We start from the raw sequence: 27,500 nt of genomic DNA on the forward strand, positions 1-27,500 counted from the left end.
GCTAAAAACAAGAAGACGTGGAAATTTATGAAGGTCATGGAGTTCCTCGCAACATCAACTGAATTTCGAAGGTAATATTATTAGAACATTACAATACATAGCTGTGTGAGCTCTGCTATAATGCATTGACATTAAACATTGATTAACATGATATCATTGCATGTTCCCTGTTCACCATGCGATCACACCTCTAGTTCAATATATTAGTTTATGTTCTGTGTATAGGTAACCTCTGCTGAAATTTTGTTGCCTGACATATGGTACATTAAAATTTGTATGAATCTAAACTAAATTAGTAATTAAACATTAAGCTCTGGAGTATTTTGTCAAGATGGGTATGAAGTGTGGCATGGCCCACAGTGTGAGTTATTGTTTCTGATGTAAACTGAATTTGTCTTTACAGTGTTCACAGCAATATTTCTCCTGAAAATATGAATGAAGGGGTTGAGCAAGTGGTGGTTCAAAAAGAAGTCAGCGACAGAGAAGAAGCATCAGCAAGCACGTCTCCAGGATCATCCTTCTCCAGCCCAACTGTGACCAGGTCTACTTTCAACAAAAGAAAACGGCCAGAGACACCAGACTTGTTGGACCGGTACCTTTTATCCAAAGAAGCCAGGGAAAGTGAGAAAGAGGAACGCAGAAGAGAGAAAGAGGAGCGCAGAGAGCAACGAAGAGAGCAACAAAATGATGAAAATTACTTGTTTGCTCTTGGCTTGATACCAGCACTAAGGAGATTGTCCCCAGCCGTACAGTCTTCAGTCAAATTAAAAATACATCAGCTGTTGCATGATGCTGAGTTTGGCCAGGCCTCTTCTGCTTTTTTTCCACAGCAGTCACCGGTGTCCTACCATCAGGTCCCCCCACAGACCCCAACAAACTATGGCTGCTCTACAACTTCTTGGCTACCCTAATAGATGTTTACTGTATACATTTTAATTCTGTATTTTTTTTGTTTGTTTTTTTACATTCAAGAAATTTAGTTGAAAATGGCCGTTTCATAAATGTTTATTTGCACTATTGTTCACTTGCACTACAGTCATTGTGACTTATTTGCACAACCTTTTCTGACGCCCTTTTTTACTTTATGTTTGTGATTGTTATTGCAACTTGTAGTTCATTAAAAAATGTTTCATTTTTCCAAAAGAAATTGTGCATAAGTGACTTGAAAGTAATGTAACATATTTTGGGATTTGGCATATATTTGTACATAAGTATTCTTGACCTCTTATTGAAATAGCTATGTGGCTAATTATGGAGTCACTGCATTTATAGGCAACAGTTATCAATCTACAGGAACATAACCATTTTGGGCACAGCATTGTGCAGGGAATGAGAACATTTTAAAGAAAATGCTAGTAAAAATGTTTATTAAAAATACACATTTTCAAAAATACAACTTACATTTAGTTGTAAATAAGTATATGTTGAAGTGACCAAATACTTTACTTTTTGCAAAAAAAAACTATGCTTTAACTTTGATAGAACATGTTATATCAAAAATATTTAATTTGCTGTGGTGAGTGCTGCCATATTAATTAATGAGGAATCAGATGCAATAGATTTGATAGTGTATTCAAGTTCACAGAAATTGTATATATACACATACACTAGCAGTTTTCTCAATGGAAAATGTAATTAAAATGGCTCAAATTTATAGGTTGATATTATCTGTTCCCCAGAGCATGGTTCACATGGTCATACTGCCAAGCAACTTCTCCTGCTGGTGAGTTGAAGTACTCTTTGTACAGTTCTCGGACATTTTGGGCCTCCACAGATGCCCGCTGCCCCCTACAATGTTCAAAGCCTTGTAGTGGTTGCTCACAATCATGGTCATCCTCTGTGGCACGATTCTGGTCATTTCCGTTCGGGCGCAAATAATTGCACAACGCACAAGCAGCTTTGACAACTTTGTCAACAACACTTGGTTGAACCTGTAAAGTTCTTTGGAAAACCCGGAAGCGTTGACTGAGGATGCCAAATACATTTTCAGAGATGCGCCGTGCCCGAGACAAACGATAATTGAAAATTCTCTTGTCTGTGGGGAGGCGGCGTCCAGGGTATGGCCGGAGGAGATATGGTTTCAGCGGAAAAGCTTCATCCGCCACAATGACATGGTTAACTTTTCCCAGCTCAGGAGCACCTGGAAGTTCACTTGGTGGGGGAACATTCAGAGTTCCATTTCTGAGTGCCTTTCCCAGTACAGAATTGGCAAAGATTCCTCCATCACTGTTGCTGCCATAGCTCCCCACATCAACCACCAGGAAGCGGTAATCTGCATCAACTAAGGCCAGCAATACAACGGAGAATGTACCTTTATAATTAAAGTATAGAGAACCAGAGTTTGCAGGGGCCTGGATGAATATGTGTTTCCCATCCATGGCTCCCAAGCAGTTAGGGAAATTCCATCTTTCATGGAATCTCCTGGCTGTACTCCTCCACATCTCTTCAGTAGGCACTGGCAAATGTTCATCTCTGAGGCAGTGCCACAATGCATCACAGGTTTCACTCACTATCGAAGCCACAGTTGACACACCAAGTCGAAAGCTGAACGCAATAGAGCGGTACGAGTCCCCAGTGCTTAGAAAACTGAAATAGAAATACTAATTTTTAACAACGCTCCACATATGTTTTTACAACATTCTTTGAAGTGAAGAATTATGTAAACGAACTCACCGTAAACACACGGCCAAACGCTGTTCTGGGTCGATTGGTTTACGGTAGTGTGTCTGTTCTTTCGTCAGCAAGGGAGCCAGTTGTTGAAGTAAATTTTCGAACTCACTGACGGACATTCTAAAATACCCCCGAAAACGCTCATGATACATTTTCAGCTCTTGTACCAGTCGATAAAACTCCCCATGTTCTTCTCTTCTCGTAACTATGGGATGTACCCAAAATCGGCGTCTTTTCCGGCGTCTTTCCTCATTCAACAGAACAATAATTTCTTCATCGCTGGAACTGGAGCTAGAGTTACTGGTGCTTGAAATATTCATGTTTTCTTTGTATGATTCTGACAAGCGCGTAAATACTTGCACTCTTCTTCTGAGTGAAAAGCGAGTTTAAGAAGCGTAAAGTTGCGCAGCGCCACCTTGTGTACAGGGGTATTTCTGTTTTACATTAAGCGCCATCTAATGTCAGGGAATGAATTTGCATGTTCACTCGGCTCATCGTCAGCGAAAATCGCTTGGGTGTGAACACAAAAAACGTGTTGGAAAACGCTGGCGAATAACGCGCGCCGATATTCGTCCCGGTGTGTACGGCCCTTCACACACACACGCTCTCTCTCTAACACACTCACACACACACGCACACACACACACACACTCACTCACTCACACACTCTCTCTCTCTCTCTCTTTCTAACACACACGCTCACACACACACACACACACACTCTCTCTCTCTCTCTTTAACACACACTCTCTCTCTCTCTCTTTCTAACACACACACACACACACACTCTCTCTCTTTAACACACACTCTCTCTCTCTCTCTCTCTCTCTCTCTCTCTAACACACACACACACACACACACACACACACAAGCGTTAATATGGACATTAAAACAAAAACAGAAAAAAAGAAACTTTCTCAACATTAACTAGTGAGTAACTTCACCGTGATTGGCCTGATTTTGGGAGTATAGTAAAAAAAAATCTTCAAAGCAATATATTATTACTGGTAGCAGTAATGTATTATAACACATTTTATGACAAAGAACAATATCTACAGTTTTATAATATAATTTTTATAATATAAATTATATGATAAATGTTAAAGAATATTATATTGTTTTTGACTTATTACTATAAAACATAAAAATTAAATAAGAATACATATAATACTATTTAATATTTATGTATATATTTAATTTGATAAATTAAATTTAAGTGTTTTTCCCCCAGTGATATATATATATATATATACACACAAACTGACTTAATCCTAATTATAGTAGAAATGTTAATATAATTAAAATACTTCATTATAATAAAATGTGCAATTGCTTAATGTTAGGTAATAAATAAAATGTATATTATATAATATTATTATACAATATCAACAATTTAACACAAAGATATAATACACAGAATAAATTTATAAATTCAATTTCAGTATTTTGTACACACAATAAAATATATAATAATAATAATATATTTTATAGATTAAATTTATGTATTTTTTTCACTGTTCATTTATTTTTTTACATCATCTTGTTTCTTATTCTATTTTCTTGAAGCAATATATATATATATATATATATATATATATATATATATATATATATATATATATATATATTAGGGGTGTAACGATACGCGTATTCGTATTGAACCGTTCGGTACGACGCTTTCGGTTCGGTACGCGGTACGCATTATGTATACCGAACGGTTCGTTGGAGTAATTAATTATATTTGAAAAAAAAAAAAAAAAGAGAGAGAAAGAAATATAATGATATGCGTTCAACAAGGTAGCCCAATAACCCAAACAACGTAACAGGCAACCCCCCTGACACTCCCGAAGAAGAAAAAAACACCATCTTATATGTTTATGTTAGGCTACTCAGCAGGCGCTCGCTCACTCAGTACGCGCTGAAGGCTCGTTGCAAAATAGCCAATGCGTTTAACAGACTAGAAATGAGAAGATCCTCCAATAACCAACAGGTCTGGTGTTTGGGTGCACTTTGGATTCCCTTTAAGCTATAATGGTGATGGCAAGAGAGTGGTGGATAAATAAACAACGGTATGTCGCATCTGCAACATGACAGGGTACACCAGCGGGATTACAAAAAAAAAAAAAAAAAAACAGCGGGAATATCTGGGATATATGCGTCAGTAATATCAGGGAAAAGACGAAAAAAAGGAGAAACATGCACGCAGCAAACTATCCCTGCAGCATTTAGACACTATAGCTTACAGGGAATCCAACCCAAACACCAGACCTGTTGGTTATTTTAGGATCTTATATTTCTGGTCTGTTATATGCATTAGACATTTTGCAACGAGCCTTCAGCGCGTGCTGAGTGAGCGAGCGCCTTAGGGGACGTTCACATATCGCTCCTAAAAACGCGTGGAAAACGCTAAGCGCGTCTTTCTCCTCCTTTCCAAAGCGCTCGGGCAGAAGCGCTCATGAGGCGTCTGTCTTTGCTAAGCAACAATGACGTGCTCTCTCCATGAGACGCGGAAATTTCAGCGAAGGATAAATGGATTTGCAGCTCTAAAAATCGCTTGCAGTAGCTCTGCTACTGAATTTATTTCAAAATTGCAATCCATATACAACTATGATCAGCTGATCCTTCATCTTGGCTGAGTTTTCAACGTTGTTACGGGAAAGGATGAAGCTGATTGGTTGGTTCTTGTCACATGACCCGCGGTGCGCTTGCGGCATTCTGAAAAGTTGAGATGTTTTTACATTTTGCTGTATCTAAAACGTATCGAACCGAACCGAACCGAACCGTGACATCAGTGTATCGTATCGAACCGAACCGTGAATTTTGTGAACCGTTACACCCCTAATATATATATATATATTACAGTATATTTCTTACGGTGTATTATTACCTACATTCACATACTGGAGGTAAGAGTAAGTTTGAACACACACACACACACACACACACTCTCAGTCATCATGCTTCAAGAGTGATAGATCAGATCTGGCGTGTAAGATGTTTTTTTCTGTTTTTCCTGTTTATGTAAGCATTATTGTGCATTTGTGCAAAGAGGAAGGTGTGTGTGTGTGTGTGTGTTAAATGGGTGTCTTTTGTTGCTGATCTGTGTGTGTGTGTGTGTGTGTGTTAAATGGGTATCTTTTGTTGCTGATCTGTGTGTGTGTGTGTGTGTCTAGCAGCTCCTGTGTTGATTTACAGTGAGTTTGCGAGCGCTGCAGCACCGTGTCCTGAAATATTAATTTATTTCACCATTACTTTCCATTTCCTCTGGAGAGCAGAGAACTTTTGGCCTTGCGTCGGGTCGTTCAGATGCACTCAGCGCACACAGAATAAATCACAGCGCAGCGCTTGTAAGCAACGGGGCTAAAAATGTGCCAATAATCATTTCCTCGCACCTGTTTCTGTTTACCCATAATTACAGCCTTGAACATTAATTTCACTCGGACGCTGGTAGAAGTTCTGCAGCAGTCCGAGCTCCGGTTTACAAAGACGTTGTAATAACCTTCACAATGCATTCAAAATCTTTATGCTATAATCACATTCTGGGTGCGTTTAGACTTGAAGAATCCTTGAAGAAAACCTTATATTTTTCAGTTAAAAATACAGTATATATGATCAGCAACTTTTAATGAATGAATGTTTGAAACCGTTTAAAAGTTTTAAAACTGCTCAAAAAGAGTACAAATGTATAAAACCTACATATTTGTTTCTAACAAAACAACATACATTTTAGTCTTTAAAGTTATATATTTATTTTCATGCTGCAATGATCAATAGGCAAACATATTCATGTTCATCAACAAAATTCATAGCTGGTTGAGAAATGGGGAAAAATGCTTAATATATTTTACAAAGTTTTGACACTTATAAAACTCCATGTATAATTTTACAAAATTATTTTTGACACTAGTTGTACTCCATACACACCTGGGTTCAGAATTACCCGAACAAGAAACGTATAACACTTTTTAAAGGATTTGTAAAAATCTGGGGTGAAATATATATAAATAAGATTCATTAAAAAAATTAAATTACATTAAAGAGGGAAAGCGTATCCTAAAGCATTTGCAATATTTAATTCCCTTAGATCCCTTAAATCAGATACATTAACAGAACTCATGGTTGAGTCCGTCTGGTTGGGATGTGAGACCAAAAACATCAATGTTTAACAGTCCAAGAGCCTCAGAAACCTTTAAATGGCTGATTTATTAATGGGTTCATAAATACAGCTCCTCTGTTTATTCTCACCTGTTTATTGCAGGAATTAAAAGCGCAGATGACCTGTCGGTGTTGTGTATCCCACGAGGAGAATTAGGATGAATGAAAGCTAATGGCAGATGATGTGAAGGGGAAGTCTGGTCGCACGCCGCTGTGAAATGAATCACATTAATGTTCGCTGGTGCAGCGGCGGCCCAGCGTTTAACGATGATAGAGTTTGGACACTTCATTTCTGTCACTGTGAAATCGGCACGCGGCACGGCTAATGACGGTAATGTATGTTGTGCCGCGCGTACATCGAGGTTTAAGCGCTCATGTTGTTTGGCATATTGCATTACGAAGAGGAGGAGGGCACCGAGTAGATGTGTTAGCTCATTTCCATCCATAGTAATGGGAAACTCGCTGATAATGTAAATGTCTGTCCTTTTGTTGCAGGAGATTGTGACTTTGAGAAGCCCTTCTCGTCGTGTGGGTACACCCAAGGGCGAGACGATGACCTGGACTGGGAACAGATTGACACCAGTGAAAAGTCTTCGCTGGACCCATGGGTGCCACCGGGTGAGACCATCACTACGATCAATTACTGATCCATTAGTGGCATTTCATGCTTGATTTATTGGTTCATCTGTGTTGATGGAGGTTAGGATTCTCAATGGCCTCCTCAATGTACCACTTGGTGGAAATTGACATAAAATGATACATTTAGATTTTTTTTAATAGTTGCTTTATCAGAATGGGATGAAATTTGGTGTATTTGTTTACATTTGGCTTGTGGACACACAAAAAAATCATGGATGTGATTTGCATATGTTAAAAGGGCGAAAAGTAAAAAAAATCAAATAAATTCATTGGTAGCTCCATGCTCAAAAATGACAAAGAAAATGCTCATAAAAATTTTATAAATATTGCATAGTATCATAAAATCCCTTTCAAAAATATAAATAATAATAAAAGAAAATATATACAATTTATTACATAGATTTCCTGAAAAAAAAAAAAAAAAAAACTAAAAGCATTGCATTTCAAGTCTTCGGTCACTTTTGACCATGAGGGTACCAAGCGTGACCCAGAAATTATGAAAAAATCATGTGTATTTATGCTCAAAACAAGAATAATAAAATATCTGCCAATGGGGTCCAAAGATAAAACTTTGAATTAAGTTTATTTGATTACATTTACAACATTTATTACAATGGCTTTGTGATCTTAGAATAGTAAATCCAAAATGTGCAACGTTTTAAAAATATTTATATCTCTTAAAAGATAATTGGTGAAAAATCTGTAGTAAATTAAATGATGTGCTTTTTGAGAGTCTTAATGCATTTGCAAAGTTTTGTTCACTTGCTAAAAACTATGCATTTATAAAAATAAACAATAAAAATTAATGAATCAATTTTGGATCAAAATGGTCATGAATGCATTATGAGAATTAAATCAAGATACACTTACTTGAAGCTAAATTACTTTAAGTGAGTTTTTGCCTAAAACAAGAATAATAAAAATATCTGCCGATGAGTTCAGAAAAATAATCTTGTTTTCTCAGTGGCCTTGTGATTTATTTCAGAATTACTAAAGCAGCTCTCGGTCAGTCATTGTTCATTTTATACAGGATCTCTCAGTCTGACCGTGTCTAAAACCATCAGAACAGACCGGTCTGCTTAATCACATTAGGCTGGTTTAAGTGGTTTATTTGAGCGGGGTCACGTTCAGGACAGTCTTGTCAATACAACTCATTGTCGGCTCTCTAGACATTTATCTTAAGAAAGCATATTGACGTATTGTGTTTCCTTCAGTCTTCTTAAAAAGGTCTTGGATTTACCTTTATAAGCCTCCAGGAACACAGTTATCTCACAGCACACATTGACAGCAGATCCACCGCAGGTTTCTGTGTCTGAAGAGCCAGATTTAATAGGTTTTACCTGATGATTTGATGTTCAGGAGGGATTCTGGCTGATATAACCAATGTGTTTACAAGATGTCTATCTGTTAGAAATAGATCAGAGATTGCGTTCATCTGATGATTTGAAGCTGGAAATCTGCATGATTTCTGGAAGATCAAGTTTTATTGTTTTTTTAATTGAATATATTTGAGTACCATTCTTTTACACTTCTAATCTGAGGTCTCTGATGATATTTGCTGTTTTACTCCCCATGATCCTGAAATACGCTTTGGAAATTCATTAGTAACAGTGCAGATCAATATCAAACTGCTTTTATATCTGTGCATATCTGAATATTGTGCAATTAAACGTCACATTTCATGGTTTTTATGCTGGTAGTGATTGAGGTGTAGGTGGATCTGGTTGCATGGCTTCATCGTTTATTCCCCTGCTGAATGAAACGGTGTAATCTGCTGGGTTTGGCTGGTTAGAGCTCTTTATTGAGGATTGTTTGAAATCTCAATGGAGGGAATAATGGGCTGAGATGGTGTGCGATCACTACCGCACTTTATTAGGGAATAAAACCGGCAGAATCAACCGAGGAAAGCTGGTTCTCAGTCGTGTTATGGTAAAAGTGACCGGCACTCGATAACAGCTGGCCGACACTAATGCAAGAAAGACAGAAGCTCTGGGAATGAATTTGTATATAAAAACAGGCAAATCTATTTTAATTAAAGCGTTTATCCTCTAGCAGTGGCGTTTTGGAAGTCATTAGGATGCTTTTCCCGTATTTGGAGCGTCTCTCTCTCTCTTTAATGTTGCATTGATCGCCTCTCATTTGATTTGAGACGAGGACTCTGGGTCTGACAGCACCTCAGGAATCAGACTAATGGAGACGCCGCTCTTGAATGGATATTGTTTTCCTCTTAAATCTGACACGCACGCGGCTTCACAGATAGATCACTGCTTCAGTGCCTCGCGCCGCATTCGTTAGGAGACGTGGCTAATTTCAAGCCTCTCTATTTCTATCGGTGTGTGTGTGTCGTTAAAATTGAGTGTGGCTGGTTTGAGTGTTTTAGCCTAATGGTGATTTGAGTTTTATAAAGATGTTGTCGTTTACACTGACTTCATTTTTAAATTCAACATGAAATGAGGATCAACGATACTATGTTACCGTTACATCGATATACATACGTTTTGTGAAAAAACGCAAAGTTTACCGTTACTATTTATTTTTAACCTGGTATTTTACATGAAACATATTTACAGAATTTACTTAAATATTGAGGTGCTAAAAATAAAATCATCAAATCATTTACTTAAAATTTATTCAGTAATATTAACTGCTCTAAACCAGTGTTGTTTCAGTATCTTTGATATACTATAAACGTTTTTATTCATACTTTGAATTAGTTTTTATTTTTAGATTTTTGGTTTTCAGCTGAAGTTTTAGAAATTGTATTATTTATTTATTTATTATTATTATTTTTGTAAATATTTCTATATCGTTTTTATGCTTTTTAAGTTTTAGTTGGCAAATTTAAATTAAATTAGAAATGTAATTTTATTGATATTTTATGTAATAATTTTTTTTATTTCAGCTTAAGTTTGTTTGTGCTTAAAGTAGCTTTTTTTTAAAAAAGTTTTTAGTGTTCGTTTCAGTTTTAGTTTTAGTTGACTATATTAACCCTGACTGAAACAGTTAGATTAGAACCGCATGTTAACTGAATTGTTCTAAATAAGAATGTCTCAAGAATGTGTTCATTAATTTCATTGTACAATATTGACAGTATTTTCTACAATAATTTACTGTTTAATTTATGTTAAGCTACTCTGAAACAATCAGTAATGCATAAAGTACTGTAGTACTAAATCTGACTGGACTGAAGAATATTGATATGTCAGTAGTCCTCGTGCTGATCTGTTTGTGTGTGTGTGTGTGTGTGTTAGTTAGTAAGCGTTTTAAGGGATTCTATAGGAGGTGAAATAAGCTTCCGAGCATAGTGCGTTTCCTCTAGTGGAAATTTATGGGAGGCCGTTTGAGGTGAAACCCATTGAAAATGTGCGATACTCACTGAAACAATTGAGAGTATAAGTGAAACACTATATATCTGTGAAAATTTATAAAAACTTTGAAACATTCTCGCGTGTGAGAGAGCATTAACATTTTCAGTGTGTCCGGAAGTCATTTCATTGCAACCGGAAGTTACACTTCTTCTGCTTCTTCTTCTTCGGTTTTATGGCGGGTAGCACCAAAGTTAGGTGCATTATCACCACCTACTGTATTGGAGTGTGTTTCAGTGTGTATCGCAGGTGTTTCAGTGTGTATTACAAGTTTTCAATGGGTTTCCCCATTGAAAACTTGTGATACACACTGAAACACTTGCGATACACACTGAATCACTCGCGATACACACCGAAACACCTGCGATAAACACTGAAACGCTTGCGCATACATGTGAAACACTATATATCTTTGCAAATATATGAAAGAGATGCGGTTACATAGAAACTCTTTGTATAGACCCTGTAATCACCCGCAAGTGTTTCAGTGTGTATCACAGTATCGCAAGTGTTTCAGTGTGTATCGCAGGTGTTTCAGTGTGTATCGCAGTATCGCAAGTGTTTCAGTGTGTATTGCAGGTGTTTCAGTGTGTAGCGCAAGTGTTTCAGTGTGTATCGCAGGTGTTTCAGTGTGTATCGCAGGTGTTTCAGTGTGTATTGCAGGTGTTTCAGTGTGTATCGCAGTATCGCAAGTGTTTCAGTGTGTATCACAGTATCGCAAGTGTTTCAGTGTGTATTGCAGGTGTTTCAGTGTGTATCACAGTATCGCAAGTGTTTCAGTGTGTATTGCAGGTGTTTCAGTGTGTATCGCAGGTGTTTCGGTGTGTATCGCAAGTGTTTCGGTGTGTATCGCAAGTGTTTCGGTGTGTACCGCAAGTGTTTCAGTGTGTATCGCAGGTGTTTCAGTGTGTATCGCAGTATCGCAAGTGTTTCAGTGTGTATCGCAAGTGTTTCAGTGTGTATCGCAGGTGTTTCAGTGTGTATCGCAGGTGTTTCGGTGTGTATCGCAAGTGTTTCGGTGTGTACCGCAAGTGTTTCAGTGTGAATCGCAAGTGTTTCAGTGTGTATCGCAAGTGTTTCAGTGTGAATCGCAAGTGTTTCGGTGTGTATCGCAGGTGTTTCAGTGTGTATCGCAAGTGTTTCAGTGTGTATTACAAGTGTTTCGGTGTGTATCGCAAGTGTTTCAGTGTGTACCGCAACTGTTTCGGTGTGTATCGCAGGTATTTCGGTGTGTATCGCAGGTGTTTCAGTGTGTAGCGCAAGTGTTTCAGTGTGTATCGCAGGTGTTTCAGTGTGTATCGCAGTATCGCAAGTGTTTCAGTGTGTATCGCAGGTGTTTCAGTGTGTATCGCAGTATCGCAAGTGTTTCAGTGTGTATCACAGTATCGCAAGTGTTTCAGTGTGTATTGCAGGTGTTTCAGTGTGTATCGCAGGTGTTTCGGTGTGTATCGCAAGTGTTTCGGTGTGTACCGCAAGTGTTTCAGTGTGTATCGCAGGTGTTTCAGTGTGTATCGCAGTATCGCAAGTGTTTCAGTGTGTATCGCAAGTGTTTCAGTGTGTATCGCAAGTGTTTCAGTGTGTATCGCAAGTGTTTCGGTGTGTATCGCAGGTGTTTCGGTGTGTATCGCAAGTGTTTCGGTGTGTATCGCAAGTGTTTCAGTTTGTATCGCAAGTGTTTCAGTTTGTATCGCAAGTGTTTCGGTGTGTATCGCAAGTGTTTTAGTGTGTATCGCAAGTGTTTCGGTGTGTATCGCAGGTGTTTCGGTGTGTATCGCAAGTGTTTCGGTGTGTATCGCAAGTGTTTCAGTTTGTATCGCAAGTGTTTCAGTGTGTATCGCAAGTGTTTCGGTGTGTATCGCAAGTGTTTCGGTGTGAATCGCAAGTGTTTCAGTTTGTATCGCAAGTGTTTCAGTTTGTATCGCAAGTGTTTCAGTTTGTATCGCAAGTGTTTCGGTGTGTATCGCAGGTGTTTCGGTGTGTATCGCAAGTGTTTCGGTGTGTATCGCAAGTGTTTCAGTTTGTATCGCAAGTGTTTCAGTTTGTATCGCAAGTGTTTCAGTTTGTATCGCAAGTGTTTCGGTGTGTATCGCAAGTGTTTTAGTGTGTATCGCAAGTGTTTCAGTGTGTATCACAAGTTTTCAATGGGTTTCGCCTCAAACGGCCTCCCATAGCCTCCCATAGAAATATTTGGTGTCTGTCTCACACACACACACACACACACACACACACACAAACACACACTCGCACACATATACGCACTCACTCACTCACTCACATTCTCACTCTCACACACACACACACACACACACACACACAAACACACACTCGCACACATATACGCACTCACTCACTCACTCTCACACACACACACTCTCAGTCTCACACACACACCTGTGGTCTGTCGTGGCTGCTGGAGTCTCTCTAATATGTCTGTCATTTGCATGTAAATGTGATTGTGTGTTGGCCCTCAGCACTCTCTCTCTCTCGCCGGGTGAGGGGGGGGGGGGGTCCTGGGGACTCCTGGGTAATTAGTGGCTTCCTGCTCTCTGAATGAGTGCAGTGAGGAAGAGGAGGAGATCCGTCTCACTTCACCTCACTCTGATAGTCACCGCAGAACACTATATTCTTCATCAGTCTTGTGTTTAGTTCACATACTCAGTGTTTTTGTACGAAGGTTCCTCTCAATGATTCAAACCGGCGTCTGAAAGCACAAGAGCGAATCTGTGCATCATAGAGGCTCCTGAAATCGACTGCATGCTCATACTAAACATCATCTTCTGACCCGAAAGCCACATGAATCGACTCCGCTCCATTAACAAACCTAATTTGATTGCATTTCTGCAGATGCACTTGAAGACGTTTCTCCAGAATATTCATCTGTGAAGATCAAAAGCGGTGAAATCTGTACTTTTTTTGCTAATGAAGTCTCATCTGCAGTGTTATTTGTTTTTACAGCCTAATTAACTGAATTAAGTGTTCTGCGTACAGTAAGAGCGCGTCTCGTCCCCCCCGCGGATGGAAAACATCCCTCCTGTTGTTGCGGGTCGCGCACAGAGAGGTTTATTCTGTCAGAGAGACTGAAGGATAGCAGGAATTAAATCAGATCTTCAATCCCATCAGCTAAAGATGACGTCCCGCGGGAAACACACTAATTGTGTTTGCTGCATTCACGACTGTGATGAGTGTTTGTGTCTCCGTTACGCCGAGAGAAAGTCTTGAAGGAAAGGGGTCAGCAAAATCTGATTTTGAATAAATATTCAGAGCACCATCATAAAGTTTGGGGCCAGTACAATTCTTCTGCTCACCGAAGCTGCACTTATTCGATCAAAAGTACAGTAAAAATAGTGAAATTTTACATGATATGATACATGACCATTCAAAAATTTGGAGTAAATATATATATATGTGTGTGTGTGTGTGTGGATATATATTCAAACAATCTTTATTTAAACGAAGATGCATTAAAATGATCAAAAGTGACTGTAAAGTAAATTTTACAAATATTTATATTTCAAATAAATGCTGTTCATTTGAAGTTTCTATTCATGTGTGACTCCTGAAAAATAAAATGTATCACAGTTTCCACAAAAATATTCAATAGCACAACTTAAAAATATTAAAGAAATATTAAATAAGGATTTTTTTTAAATATATAATATAATTTGTATATTTGTATAAATATATATATATATTTTCACATGAAATTTTTAATTATTATATTTGAGAGATGCTGTCAGGCCTTCTTAATTTTTTATATGTTTATATATTTCATTTAAATTAAAATATTCAATTATTCATATGATATTCAAATATAAATGAATTCTAATCTAATGTAGGATTTGGGAAATAATTTTTTTATTTTTGAAATATATATATTTTTTAAATAAATACAATTATTATACATTTTTAAAATTAATTAAATAATAAATAAATTAATTAAAAAAATCAAACTAAGCAGCAAATAATTCTCGGAAATTGTGCAGCACAACTGTGTTCAACACTGATAATAATCAGAAATGTTTCTTGAGCAGCAAATCATCATATTATTCTGATTTCTGAAGATCATGTGACACTGAAGACTGGAGGAATGATGCTGAAAATACAGCGGAGCATCACAGAAATACATTACACTTTAACACAGATTCACACAGAAAACAGCTGATTTAAATTGTATTAATATTTCACAGTATTGCTTATTTTTCATCAAATAATTATTACTATTCTTTCTGTGTATATATATATGTATAATAGATAATTTTATGACATCATGACTCATGTTTCAGGTCTTGCTATAAGTCATCTAAATCATGAATGTGATCCTCTGAAATGATTTTTCAGTGTCTGGTCCTGTAGAATCTGCTGTTTGACTGGAAACGAGTCACGTGACGCTGAATTAATTAACGGCTCTCAGGTGGCGCTTCATGGCGTTACACAGCGCCGCGGATAATGTCATTAAAATGTGTGTGAGAACGGCTGACTGTTCGCCGGCCAATTAGACAGAAAACAGAAAAGCCTTTCCTCCGAGTTTATGAAAGTTCTTCAGCTTTCTTTTGCGAGACAGACAGATGGAGTCAAGTTTTTTCCGTCCTCATTGTCAGAGTCAGACAAAAGCGGCCCGGCTCAATCGCTATTATTTTTCCTGCTCTTTTCTTGTGGGTTTTTTCCTCCTCGCCCGGCGAACTCTCACAGCGAGAGCGTTTTTGATTGGTGCCACAATGTGAGAATAGGCTTGTCTACATTGACATTTGAGAGGCGCCGCTGGGCCTTTTCTCGGGCTTTGACCTCGCCGGGTTTTATTAGCAAATGAGACCTGGAGGGTTTGAGTTTAAAGAGCGGCCCCTTCCTTCCCATTTCAGCCACATAATGATTTTCACAGGGTTCAGGACCTGAGTGTGAACAGAATAATGAGCGCCAGTCATTACTGGAAATTACAGCCGTCGCTCGCAGCGTTAGGGATGTAAAAGCCTGTCGACTTTGATGATTAGCGGCAGACGCTGATGCACGTTCTCATCATTAGAGCTCAGATTAATCACATTTACTCCAGCATGCTCATTCAGTTCACTGGGAGTCAGGAACAGCCCTTTAGTTAAAATAAATATGTACTCTACTGTTTCTTCTGCTCAGCAGGGCTGCATTTATTACATCAGAAATACAGTAAAAATACTCAAATATTATTACAGTTTAAATGAGCTGATTTCTGTGGGAATCTGTTTTAAAATTTAATTTATTCACTGATTCAAAGCTGGAATAAATATTTCCTTTTTTTATTGTATAATTATTTTTATAACATATATAGAAATCATATACATTTTAAATAATGATTTAAATGTTAAGTTTTCCTGTAAGGCTGATGAAGTCAAGTTTGGGATATATAAATTCAAGTCAATTTGTTTATTTATTCAGTTAAATAAACAGAAATAAGACGTGTTTAGTTCATATTAATTTATTAAAATATATATATATTTTTTTTATTTTATTTTGATATTCACCATTAATTTATTAAATTAAATAATAAAAATATATAATGTTATTAATATATTTATTTAACTAAATATTTATTTAAAATAAAAGAAAATTAATAAAAACAATTAAGATTTTATTTTACATGTATTTGATAAAAAAAGTTCAGAAGAACAGCATTTATCTGAAATAGAAATCTTTTGTATCATTATTAATGTCTTTATCATCACTTTTGATCATATATATATACTTTTTTTAAAAAAAAGCTTGTTTTGAGCAGTAAATCATCATATTAGAAAGACTAATAAATAAATTGAATGCATAATTTAGGATAAAGTAAACTTGCTTGTTGTTTTGCGTAAAGCAGGTTCATTCGAATGTTGATTTGTTTGGTTTGAAATCCCGTTTCTAGAATTATCCGTTCCGAACCGTCACAGCGCGAGGATTTAATTGAATCACTGTTCTCGTTAACGATCTGTGACGTACGATGATACAGTGATATTTCTGGCTGCACGCTCTCACACATGTGGAACTTCTCTTATAATAATGCAGTCCAGACTCTGTTTAATTAGTGTGACGAGCTGTCTGTGTTCCCAGCGTCTGAGATGAAGCAGGCAGGTCGTGGCTTCACCTTGTGTTTTACACCAGCACATCGTCACGTGAGGAACCGCACACAAGCTCAGATCAAACCATGATTTCATCCAGGATCCGGTGAGCAATCCTGAACTAAACCACACATGATTACAAACGTGACGCTGAACCCTGAGCAATCTGATACACAGATCTTTCCTCAAATCTTAATAAATAAATACAAATATCTGTGAATAATTTTAAATTGTTACATGCAAATCAAATAATATTTATAATATTTATTATATAATATTTTCCCTGTAACACAAAAACATGTGTTAACATACATTTTCACTAATTTAACTAATTTATGACAATTAAAAAATATTTTTAATAACATTTAATAGTCTTGCCAATGTTAGACAATAAAAATACACTGTTCATGTGATAATATGGTACAATATGGTAATACTTTACAGCAATATATATATATCTATATATATATATATATATATATATATATATAGATATATATATATATATATATATAGTTATACTTTCTTTGTTAATGTTAATACAAAAAATGTATTGCTTTTTCGCAGTGCATTAACTAAAATTATTTATATATTTTTTTTATTATTTTAATACAAATATTCAATAATTTAAATATATATATATTTTAATTTTAATAAAAAAAAAATTTCTCATTTTATTTTAAATAAAACATATTAGTAAATGTTGAAATTAACGTTAACACTAATTAATGCTGTTCAAGTATTGTTAGTTAATCTTGATTCATGTATTTAACTAATGTTAACAATTTATTGTAAAGCGTTAGCTAAATTGTGTTTAACTTTTAACTTTTACAGTAAAATGCTACAGTAAAACTTAATTGGTTAACGAAGTTAATTTATAGTTTTTTTTATTTGCAAATTTACAGTAAAATTACCTATAATGTGATTTAAAACATGTTATTCTTATATATAATAAGTAATATAAACAATAATTCATGATATTAATTCAAATCTACAATAGTATCTCATAGATACTAAAATAGCAATGTTAACAAAGGTTAATTAATGTAAAACACATATTGCTCATTGTAATGATAACCAATGCGTTGAGTAATGTTAATGAACGAGACCTTACTGTACATCAGTGCATTAGTGTTGACGCATCTGGAGTCATGTGATGTGTACGGGTCGTTAGAGCAGACTCTCGTCCAATCAGACGCTGAGTTTGGGCTTCATCACACAGCACTAATTGGGCTGAGAGTATTGTGAAGGAGACACACTCATTAGGATCTGCTGCTGGAGTCGTTAGGCTGTACTGATGGACGGAGCGCTGATTAACACGCCTCTGTGCTGGAACACCATTCAGAACTAATTAAACAACGTATGACATTGATCGCCGTTCTTATTTCATTTCAAGCTTCAGGAGATATTTAAGTTTTCCTGAAAAGTAAATCGCAGTTGTGTAATGTGATGAGTTTGTGTCTTCATCAGGTTTGTAGAAATGTAGCACTGCATCAGTGTCTCATCAATGGATGCTCTGCAGTGAATGGGTGCCGTCAGAATGAGAGTCTGATAAAAACATCCCAATAATCCACAGCACTCCAGTCCATCAGTGAACATCTGGAGAAGACAAAACCTGAAACACATCCAGCATTAAGATGATTTTAACTCAAACACATAGAGTCTATAATCCAGAATAACACTTCCTCCAGTGAAAAAGTGTTCTGGTCTGAATCAGGAGAGAAATCTGCACAGATCAAGCAGCGATTAAACAGATCTGAACAACAACAGCTGATGCACTTTTTCACTGGAAGAAGTGTTATCACGGAGCGGTGTCTGTGTGTAATGGTGAGTGTGTGTGTGTGTGTGTGTGTGTGATGGTGAGTCAGTGTGTGTTGAATCTGGCAGCAGTCTGATTGAAACAGATATAGATTAATTAACAATGCTAATTAAGATGAATTAAGCTTCCCCCTTAATGAAGTGGCTCCTCTTTAATCAATTACCGTCGCTGATTTGAACGTGTTGATAAACACATGAATGTATTCCGTATGTCTGATCAACACAGCCGTGTGTGACGGTGAGACTGACGCTCATCACGGATCTGAAGATGTTGCATTCACAGCAGTACACTGGACTGACATGTATCTGTGAATTTAAGAATGAAACAGTACAGAAGTGCAGAGAGTGACTGGTTTATTTGTGGTTTGTGTTCCACAGGTTCTGCGTTCATGATGGTGAACTCGACGGCTCGGTTCTCGGGTCAGAAGGCTCTGCTCTTCACGCCGCAGCTGAAGGAGAACGACACACACTGCGTCATCTTCCAGTATTACCTGGCGGGACGAGAGGGAGGACGGCCGGGACATCTGAACGTCTACATCAAGGAGAACAACAGCCCGATGGGTTTACCCGTGTGGAACACGTCTGGACCCGCTGGACGCAGCTGGACTCAGGTGGAGCTCGCCATCAGCACTTACTGGCCCAACTTCTACCAGGTGAGATCCACCACACACATTAGTATATAGTAGCTTGTGTGAATCACATTATCTGCTGCTGTAGAGCTTCATCTACACATGTGCTGAGCGAGAGAGAGAGAGAGAGAGAGAGAGAGAGCGACAGAGAGAGAGAGAGAGAGAGAGAGAGAGAGAGAGAGAGAGAGAGACACGGCTGTGATGTCACACATGCTGGTCATTAGCGAGCGTGTCTCATGGGTGCTGAAGGAGACCCGTGTTAATTGGTGGAACGAGCCCCGGTGACCCGGCGCAGGGGAAGCGTGTTTGGGTAAATGACTCCATTAGAGCGAGGTGATGATTAGGAGAAACCGCTCAGAACCTGCTGTACGTGATCGTTTCATCTCCACAGATTCATCCTGACAGCTGGAGAAGATTCAGAAACACGATCAATGATTCTCTTTTGATGGCATTAGCTGCAGTCAATTCAAATTAATTTACCTATTTACTAAAATGAGGTAACAAACCTAGTGGTCACATCTTTTAAAAAACACTTAATATTCAATAATATTATTGATTTGACTGATCAGATAATCAGATGAGAACAAAACTTCAGTGAATTGATCTGAATAATGTAGTGCTGTTTTACAGCTGAAGTTGAATTTGGTTCATATTGATGTAATACTAATATTGAATCAACATTGAACTGTGTAAATAATTTATATTTATTCGTATTTATATTATATATTTCAAATATTATTTATATTATTTGCTAAAATGTGTTTTAAAATATATTTGTGAAAATATATTTTCTTTTGTCCATTTTTGTATATCTTGAAATATATTAAAAAATATATATTTTGCCTTCCAAATATTTCAATTTGCATTTAGCCTAAATATCGAAGTCTGCTGTAAGATTGGAAATTCATTTTTTGTCCCTGAAATACATTTTGAAACTACTGTAAATATATTTCCATATATATATTTTTTTATTTATTTATTTATTTATTTATTTTAGAATTCATTTTTATTTTTTATCTCTCTATTTATTTTAATATTTCCATGCATTTATTATTACTTTTGCTATTATTACTTTATTATGACTTATGTGAATCTTTGCTTCATGCATTTTTATTATAATGTGCTTTTTATGTGCTTGCATTCTAAAAAAGGGTTTTACAAATGACCCTTTGCTGAAATTCCAAATAGAATAATTTTAACATTAGAAACAAAGCTGCTGAAGCAGAAGAAATCCATGCAACCCTGATCTGACCTGAAGCTTCTCATTCACAAGCACAAACACACACACGTAACCTCAGATTAACACACAGCGAGCGTGTAGTGAGTACCGCGGTACACAGAGACTGTCCGGCTGTGGTTTTAACCTCAGCAGCCTGAAATACGTTCCTTCACTGGTGTTCATGAAAACATCCAGCACATTTGTCAGGAAGACTAACCCACACAGCATTCCGGCTTTGGGAGCGGTTGAACATGCACATATCTGACATGGATGAGTATAACGGGCCGCAGGAGACGCCCATGTGTTGGCGCCTGTATTTCCTTTCTATTCTAAGAGATATTTCCATCCCATCTGCATTTAGGAATGATCTCAAATGTTGCTCGATTAGCTCAACCGGTGATGTTTGATCTGTAACTAGCGTGTGTTATTACGGCTCTTGAAAGGATTCCACATGCATCGCTCTGTGTGATGAGAATAGAGCGAATGTGTATCTAATTAGCGACGTCAGGATGATTATAGGTTGCTTTAATTGCACAGTATCGTAAGTGATCGTTCAAATGAAACCACCTGGTGCTTTGGACATTATTTTGTAATTACAGGCTGGATTTGATGTTTTTCTCACTAGAAGGACTCAGTTGAAGTCACCATGCTAATTGATGCGATCAGGTCACCGATCAGAAATTTTAATCAATTGTGACAGGCGTTTTGTTTTTATGCATTCTGCGTCTGTCCCGTTCAGACGTCCTCGTGAGCATTTATTTCCTGTGACTCCTGGAACAGTGGCTTTACTGGTTAGTTTTAAGTGCCACTGGATGTTTTCAGTCCTGAAATGCTAATTATAAGTCATGTGTAATGTTATAAACGCAATGAGAAGTTTGTTTACTTCTCGATATGCTCGTTCTGAGAAAATAAAGCTTTCTATGAGAGTTTCTGCTGTGTGTCGAGCCAGAGTCAGACAGAAGATCCTGTTGTTTTAATCTATAAAGAGTCAGTCCCCTTTGTTTCAAGTGGTTTATATGAGAGCTAAAACACTATCCTGAGCCTTCACATTCTCTTCATGAGACACGATAATAATGAGACTCGTCTAAGCACTGCTTTCTCCTGTGAAACAAAGCTCATCTCGCTTCTCATCTCATCTCATCCTCTACTCTCGTCTCATCTCAGCTCTCATCTCGTCTTCTCTTGAATGTATTTGTCTCGTCTCGTCTCGTCTCATCTCGTTTCATCTCATTTTATCTGGTATTCTCTTGAATGTATTTGTCTCATCTCGTCTCGTCTCATCTTCTCATCTCATTTAGTCTCGTCTCATCTCATTTCATCTCGTCTTCTCTTGAATGTATTTGTCTCATCTCGTTTCATCTCGTCTCAACCCGTTTCATCTCATCTCGTCTGTTTCGTCTCATTCACTACTCTTGTCTAGTCTCAGCTTTTGTCTAGTCTTCTCTTGAACCTCTTGATTCATCTCGTCTCATCTCGTTTCGTCTCATCTCGTTTCATCTCATTTCGTCTCATCTCGTCTCATCTCATTTCGTCTCGTCTCGTTTCATCTCGTTTCGTCTCATCTCGTTTTATCTGGTCTTCTCTTGAATGTATTTGTCTCATCTCGTTTCATCTCGTTTCGTCTCATCTCGTCTCATCTCATTTTTGTCTTGTTTCATCTCTTCTTCTCTTCAATGTATTTCTCATCTCATCTCGTTTCATCTCATCTCATTTCATCTCATTTCGTCTCGTCTCATCTTGTCTCGTCTCATCTTGTCTCGTCTCATTTCATCTCGTCTCAACTCGTTTCATCTCATCTCATCTCGTCTGTTTTGTCTCATTCACTACTCTTGTCTCATCTCAGCTTTTGTCTAGTCTTCTCTTGAATCTCTTGATCCATCTCATCTCTTCTCATCTAGTCTCATCTCTTGACATTATCATATCAAACTTTATTTCTTCTATTATATCATCCCAGCTCATCTCTCCTCTTTTATTTTATCATATTTTGTCTCATCTTCTTTATCATTGTCTTATATTAGCTTCCTCATTCATGTTTAATAGCTTGTCTCAGTCTTGTCTCATCTCTTCTCTACTTCTCTGTTCTAGTCTCATCTCATCTCTCATCTAGTCGCACCTCTGCATCTCGTCTCGTTCTCTTTCTTATCTTCTCGTCTCATGTTGTCTCATTCATCTCTTCTCAGCTGGTTTAGTTTCTTGTCTCACCTCTCAACTCGCCTCTTCTCTTCTTATCTCCATTACTTTCCTCGCTGCATCATCTATTTTCCTATGTTTCATCAAATCTCATTAAACTCTTCTCCTCTAGTCTTATTTCTCGACTCATCAAACTTTGTCTCGTCTCTGTCTCGTTCAGGCCTGTGATTGAGGTGAGAGTCTGCCGATGGCAGGGTTAAAGTGATGTAGCAGCTGCTGTGCGGGTGTGTGTGTGTGTGTGTGTGTGTGTGTGAGAGAGCTGGCAGTGCTGTGTGATATTATGGTCTGTCTGGAGAACCGCACCCAGTTCCTGAAGAAGCCAATCATTCCTGTTGCTCATCTGTGCTCGTGTCCTCGAGAGAATCCTGTCCCTCCGACCGCTCCAATGGGACAGTCAAACATCTCTGTTTATGTTTCTTTGGGGATCGCAATGACTTCTGGTCAATTAAAACATACTGTTATCCACATTCAATTACAGTTAAGTCCCTTAAAATAGAAGAACTTAAAACAATTATGGCGAAACCAAAAACGCAATTTTTTGGCATCAGCAGCTGATCTGAAACATATTTCAGTGTATATTTAATTTGATCTCTTTAATCACGTCATATTGGCGGTCAACAGCTGGCTCAGGTCAGTGTGACCGTGATGTTCCCCTTCATCTCAGCACCAGCTCAAGGGACGCCTGTCACATCACACACACAATATGCATCATAATAGCAACCTTAGCAGAGAGCAGGCATCCCAGAATCCTTCACTCGGCACTCTTTAGCCCTGAACCCCAGAGTCCTGCTGTCGAGTTGAATTGTTTGGCTGTATAAACGAAGTCTGAAGTGAGCAGATTTAGCACATGCTGCTGCAGCACCTCGCTGATAGAGCCGTGATTTACCGCGTCTATAAACGCCGCCATCTGACAGACAGCCGATTCACCGTGAGCACCCTTGGAGCCCGCTCTCCTAACGCCGCTGATTTAATAAGTTTGGTGCAATAACTAAAGCCAAATGGTGTTTTAATGAGCGCTAATGACCAGTGTGAATGGTGCTTTCCTCATCTTCGTGCGCCGTTGTGTAAAGCCTCGTCTCGAACCCTGTGGGACTCCACCGTGTGACATTTTGAGAGCATGTCCATTTATCACTGTGCTTATGAGCTTTCTCTTTCCTCCGCAGATCGTCTTTGAAGCGGTGACCTCGGGGCAGCGCGGCTTGCTGGCCATCAAGGACGTGGTCCTCCAGGGCCATCAGTGCAGTAAGACCCGACTCTGTCGTAAAAACACCCTCATCGCCCGCTCCTTGGCCTTTTCCTGCCACCCTCCAAATATCAATATCGTCTGTCTTTCTCCAGGCATTGAAGTCGAGCCATAAAAGAGAGAGTAATAAAGAAAACAAAAGACTGAAAAGAGAAGGGAAGAAGGCGATAAAGCTTTCATGTAATGCTGGAGAGATATGAGAGTATAAAAGAGACGCCGTTAGGAGAATGAATGGAGGAGGATGGAAAGGGTCAAGTGGGATTCTGCTGTCTACTTAGACAACGTTCTTATTAGGCAGCATCATGTGACATTAATTATATTTTACTATACGTTCACATGGAGAACTGCTATTTTAAATGTTACTAATATTTCACAATATTACTGTTTTTACTGTATTTTTGAGCCTATGAATGCAGTATTACTGAACAGAAGAGTTTCAGTCTTAATTATTCTTAATTTAGGCATATACATAAAATTATGATTTAGTTTAAGTTTTATTATGATGCTTTTCATTATTGAATTAAACATGCTGAAAATTCAGCTTTGCATCACAGGAATAAATTACATTTCAAGATATGTTAAAATAGAAAAATATAAAATAAAATTAAAATAAAATTAAATTAAATTAAATTAAATAGAAAAATTAAATTAAATTAAATTAAAAATAAGTAAAATAAAATTTTAATAAATAAAATTGATTTTAAAAATGCTTGTAATCAGATTACAGTTACTTTATTTACTAATTGTTACTAATTGCTTATAGATAATTTACTGCCAGTGTGTAAATAATATAATACAATATTTATTAGTACAATGATAATATATATATATATATATATATATATATATATATATATATATATATATATTAGGGGTGTAACGGTTCACAAAATTCACGGTTCGGTTCGATACGATACACTGATGTCACGGTTCGGTGTGGTTCGGTTCGGTATGTTTTAGATACAGCAAAATGTAAAAACATCTCAACTTTTCAGAATGCTGCAAGCGCACCGCGGGTCATGTGACAAGAACTAACCAATCAGCTTCATCCTTTCCCGTAACAACGTTGAAAACTCAGCCAAGATGAAGGAACAGCTGTTCACAGTTGTATATGGATTGCAATTTTGAAATAAATTTAGTAGCAGAGCTACTGCAAGCGATTTTTAGAGCTTGCAAATCCATTTATACTTTGCTGAAATTTCCGCGTCTCATGGAGAGAGCACGTCATTGTTGCTTAGCAAAGACAGACGCCTCATGAGCGCTTCTGCCCAAGCGCTTTGGAAAGGAGGAGAAAGACGCGCTTAGCGTTTTCCATGCGTTTTTAGGCGCGATATGTGAACGGCCCCTAAGGCGCTCGCTCACTCAGCACGCGCTGAAGGCTCGTTGCAAAATGTCTAATGCATTTAACAGACCAGAAATATAAGATCCTAAAATAACCAACAGGTCTGGTGTTTGGGTTGGATTCCCTGTAAGCTATAGTGTCTAAATGCTGCAGGGATAGTTTGCTGCGTGCATGTTTCTCCTTTTTTTCGTCTTTTCCCAGATAGTACTGACGCATATATCCCAGATATTCCCGCTGGTGTTTTTTTTTTTTTTTTTTTTGTAATCCCGCTGGTGTACCCTGTCATGTTGCAGATGCGACATACCGTTGTTTTTTTATCCACCACTCTCTTGCCATCACCATTATAGCTTAAAGGGAATCCAAAGTGCACCCAAACACCAGACCTGTTGGTTATTGGAGGATCTTCTCATTTCTGGTATGTTAAACGCATTGGCTATTTTGCAACGAGCTTTCAGCGTGTACTGAGTGAGCGAGCGCCTGCTGAGTAGTACCCTAACATAAACATATAAGTTGGTGTTTTTTTCTTCTTCGGGAGTGTCAGGGGCGTTGCCTGTTACGTCGTTTGGGTTATTGGGCTACCTTGTTGAACGCATATCATTATATTTCTCTTTTTTTTTTTTTTTTTTTTTTAATATAATGAATTAGTCCAACGAACCGTTCGGTATACATAATGCGTACCGCGTACCGAACCGAAAGCGTCGTACCGAACGGTTCAATACGAATACGCGTATCGTTACACCCCTAATATATATATATATATCAAAACTAAGTGACTTTAAGCTTTAAACAAGAACAAATACCCATCAATGTGGTAAAAACAAAATAGATTTAACCCTTGCACTGTGCTGAAAATCCTCCACTTAATTTGGCCTTTTAACCGTCCTTTTCAAAATCATTATTCTATATAATCACCAAATATTGGATTAAATCTTTTGATTATTTTCTTTAGAATTTAGCACAACATTATTTCTGGATAATTCTAGCAATATTCACTCAAAAACTGATCCGCTCAGATCAAAGAGGCCTTAAAAAACACAATACTTGATCTCACGTTGCTTCTCAAGTAAATGCATCTTGACTTGTAGATACTTGAGCTGGAAAACATACAGTATTTCCCTGCCAACAAGTTCAGCTATTTGCACTTAGTGTATATATTAACACTGATTAATATATGAAGACATAATGTGCATCGCAGAATATATCGCTAGTAACACATGCAGAGATGAGCTCGCTAATCAGAGGTCAATATCAACATGTTAGCAGCGTTAATGATGGATTTGTGAAGGATGATTGTGTTGAAGCTGTGATGAGAGCAGATGGCACAGCATTGCTCTCAGACAGCGGGGGTCTCGCTATCATCACAGCGCAAAGAAACGCTTCTTTAGCGATCAGAGACAGAAGATGGGCGCTGGAGTATTAAAGGTGGCTGCGCTTCAGATGCGCTGCTGAAATATTGAAGAGCCCGGGGAAGAATGAGACAGGCTCTGATTGAATTAGCAGTGTTTCCGCGGATCAATTCAAGGTCACGGCGGCCCGCGAGAGGACCCAGTCAAATATTAGACATCATAACCTGATTTAAATCAGCTTTCATCTCACAGATGCGTTTGGTTTTAAATGCATATTGACCCAGATATGACTAATGAGAACTCGCTGTTCAATCAATAGAGTTAAGGTTAGAGTTTTAGGGGAATATTATTAGCTGAGTGTAGATTAAATGAGAAACCAATAATGATTTTTGTGTTACACTCGTTCTGAGAAACATGGAGGTCGAGAGGGAGATATTGATGTCAGTAATAAAACATCTTTGGCGCAGTTGAAGAGATCGAGGTTAAATCACATTAAAACCTAATAAATGAATCAGTGTGTGTGCTGATTTACAGTAAAAAAAAACAGTAGAGAGTTTTAAATTAACGAGAAGAGCAGCTCAGATCGTCTGATGAGAAATATTTGGATCCTGTCGAGATCTCTGACTTCTGATCGTTTGGCAAAAAGAGTTTGAGATCTCATCTGAAACTTAAACGTCTGAAAATCACCGCCATCTTTTTTTGGTGTTTTTGAAAACTCTTTTGTGTTTTATTGAATATTAGAGTCTCAGTGGAACAAAATAATTTTGTAACATTTGTTTTAAGTATAAGCCTTATTAATTTTGCGTAAAAAGTACCAGA

The 27,500-nt window shown here is 37.6% G+C and overlaps 3 protein-coding genes across 4 annotated transcripts in view; 2 read left to right on the plus strand and 1 right to left on the minus strand.

Annotated features, from left to right (window-relative positions):
* The window catches only part of LOC127938838 (uncharacterized), a 1,823-nt gene extending 676 nt beyond the window's left edge, over positions 1–1,147 (plus strand). The window contains exons 2-3 of the mRNA XM_052535737.1: positions 1–71; positions 404–1,147. The exon at positions 1–71 is cut by the window's left edge and continues 86 nt beyond it. Of these exons, the coding sequence (XP_052391697.1) occupies positions 1–71; positions 404–911 (579 nt within the window). The 3' untranslated portion in view covers positions 912–1,147. The remainder of the gene's footprint in view (positions 72–403) is intronic.
* LOC127938595 (receptor-type tyrosine-protein phosphatase mu) overlaps positions 1–27,500 on the plus strand; it is a 160,973-nt gene that overhangs the window by 44,214 nt on the left and 89,259 nt on the right. For both annotated transcript variants that reach the window (XM_052535310.1, XM_052535317.1), the window contains exons 2-4: positions 7,321–7,443; positions 19,091–19,365; positions 23,914–23,992. In XM_052535310.1, coding sequence (XP_052391270.1) covers positions 7,321–7,443; positions 19,091–19,365; positions 23,914–23,992 — 477 coding nt within the window. The remainder of the gene's footprint in view (positions 1–7,320; positions 7,444–19,090; positions 19,366–23,913; positions 23,993–27,500) is intronic.
* LOC127938797 (uncharacterized) lies at positions 1,559–3,261 on the minus strand. Its single transcript, XM_052535669.1, has 2 exons — positions 2,674–3,261; positions 1,559–2,586 (listed from the first exon to the last, which is right to left on the minus strand). The coding sequence occupies exons 1-2, from the start codon at positions 2,988–2,990 to the stop codon at positions 1,665–1,667; spliced, it is 1,239 nt and encodes a 412-aa protein (XP_052391629.1). The 5' UTR covers positions 2,991–3,261; the 3' UTR covers positions 1,559–1,664.

The sequence above is a fragment of the Carassius gibelio genome, chromosome A2 (assembly GCF_023724105.1).
Source record: "Carassius gibelio isolate Cgi1373 ecotype wild population from Czech Republic chromosome A2, carGib1.2-hapl.c, whole genome shotgun sequence".
NCBI lineage: Eukaryota > Metazoa > Chordata > Actinopteri > Cypriniformes > Cyprinidae > Carassius > Carassius gibelio.

What these genes read in the sequence shown, in the direction of transcription:
- LOC127938797 (XM_052535669.1), bottom strand. Translation starts at nt 2,990, where the DNA reads ATGAATATTTCAAGCACCAGTAACTCTAGCTCCAGTTCCAGCGATGAA. An exon ending in CGTTTGGCCGTGTGTTTACG is followed by an intron (nt 2,587 to 2,673) that starts GTGAGTTCGTTT and finishes TTTCTATTTCAG; the next exon opens with TTTTCTAAGCACTGGGGACT.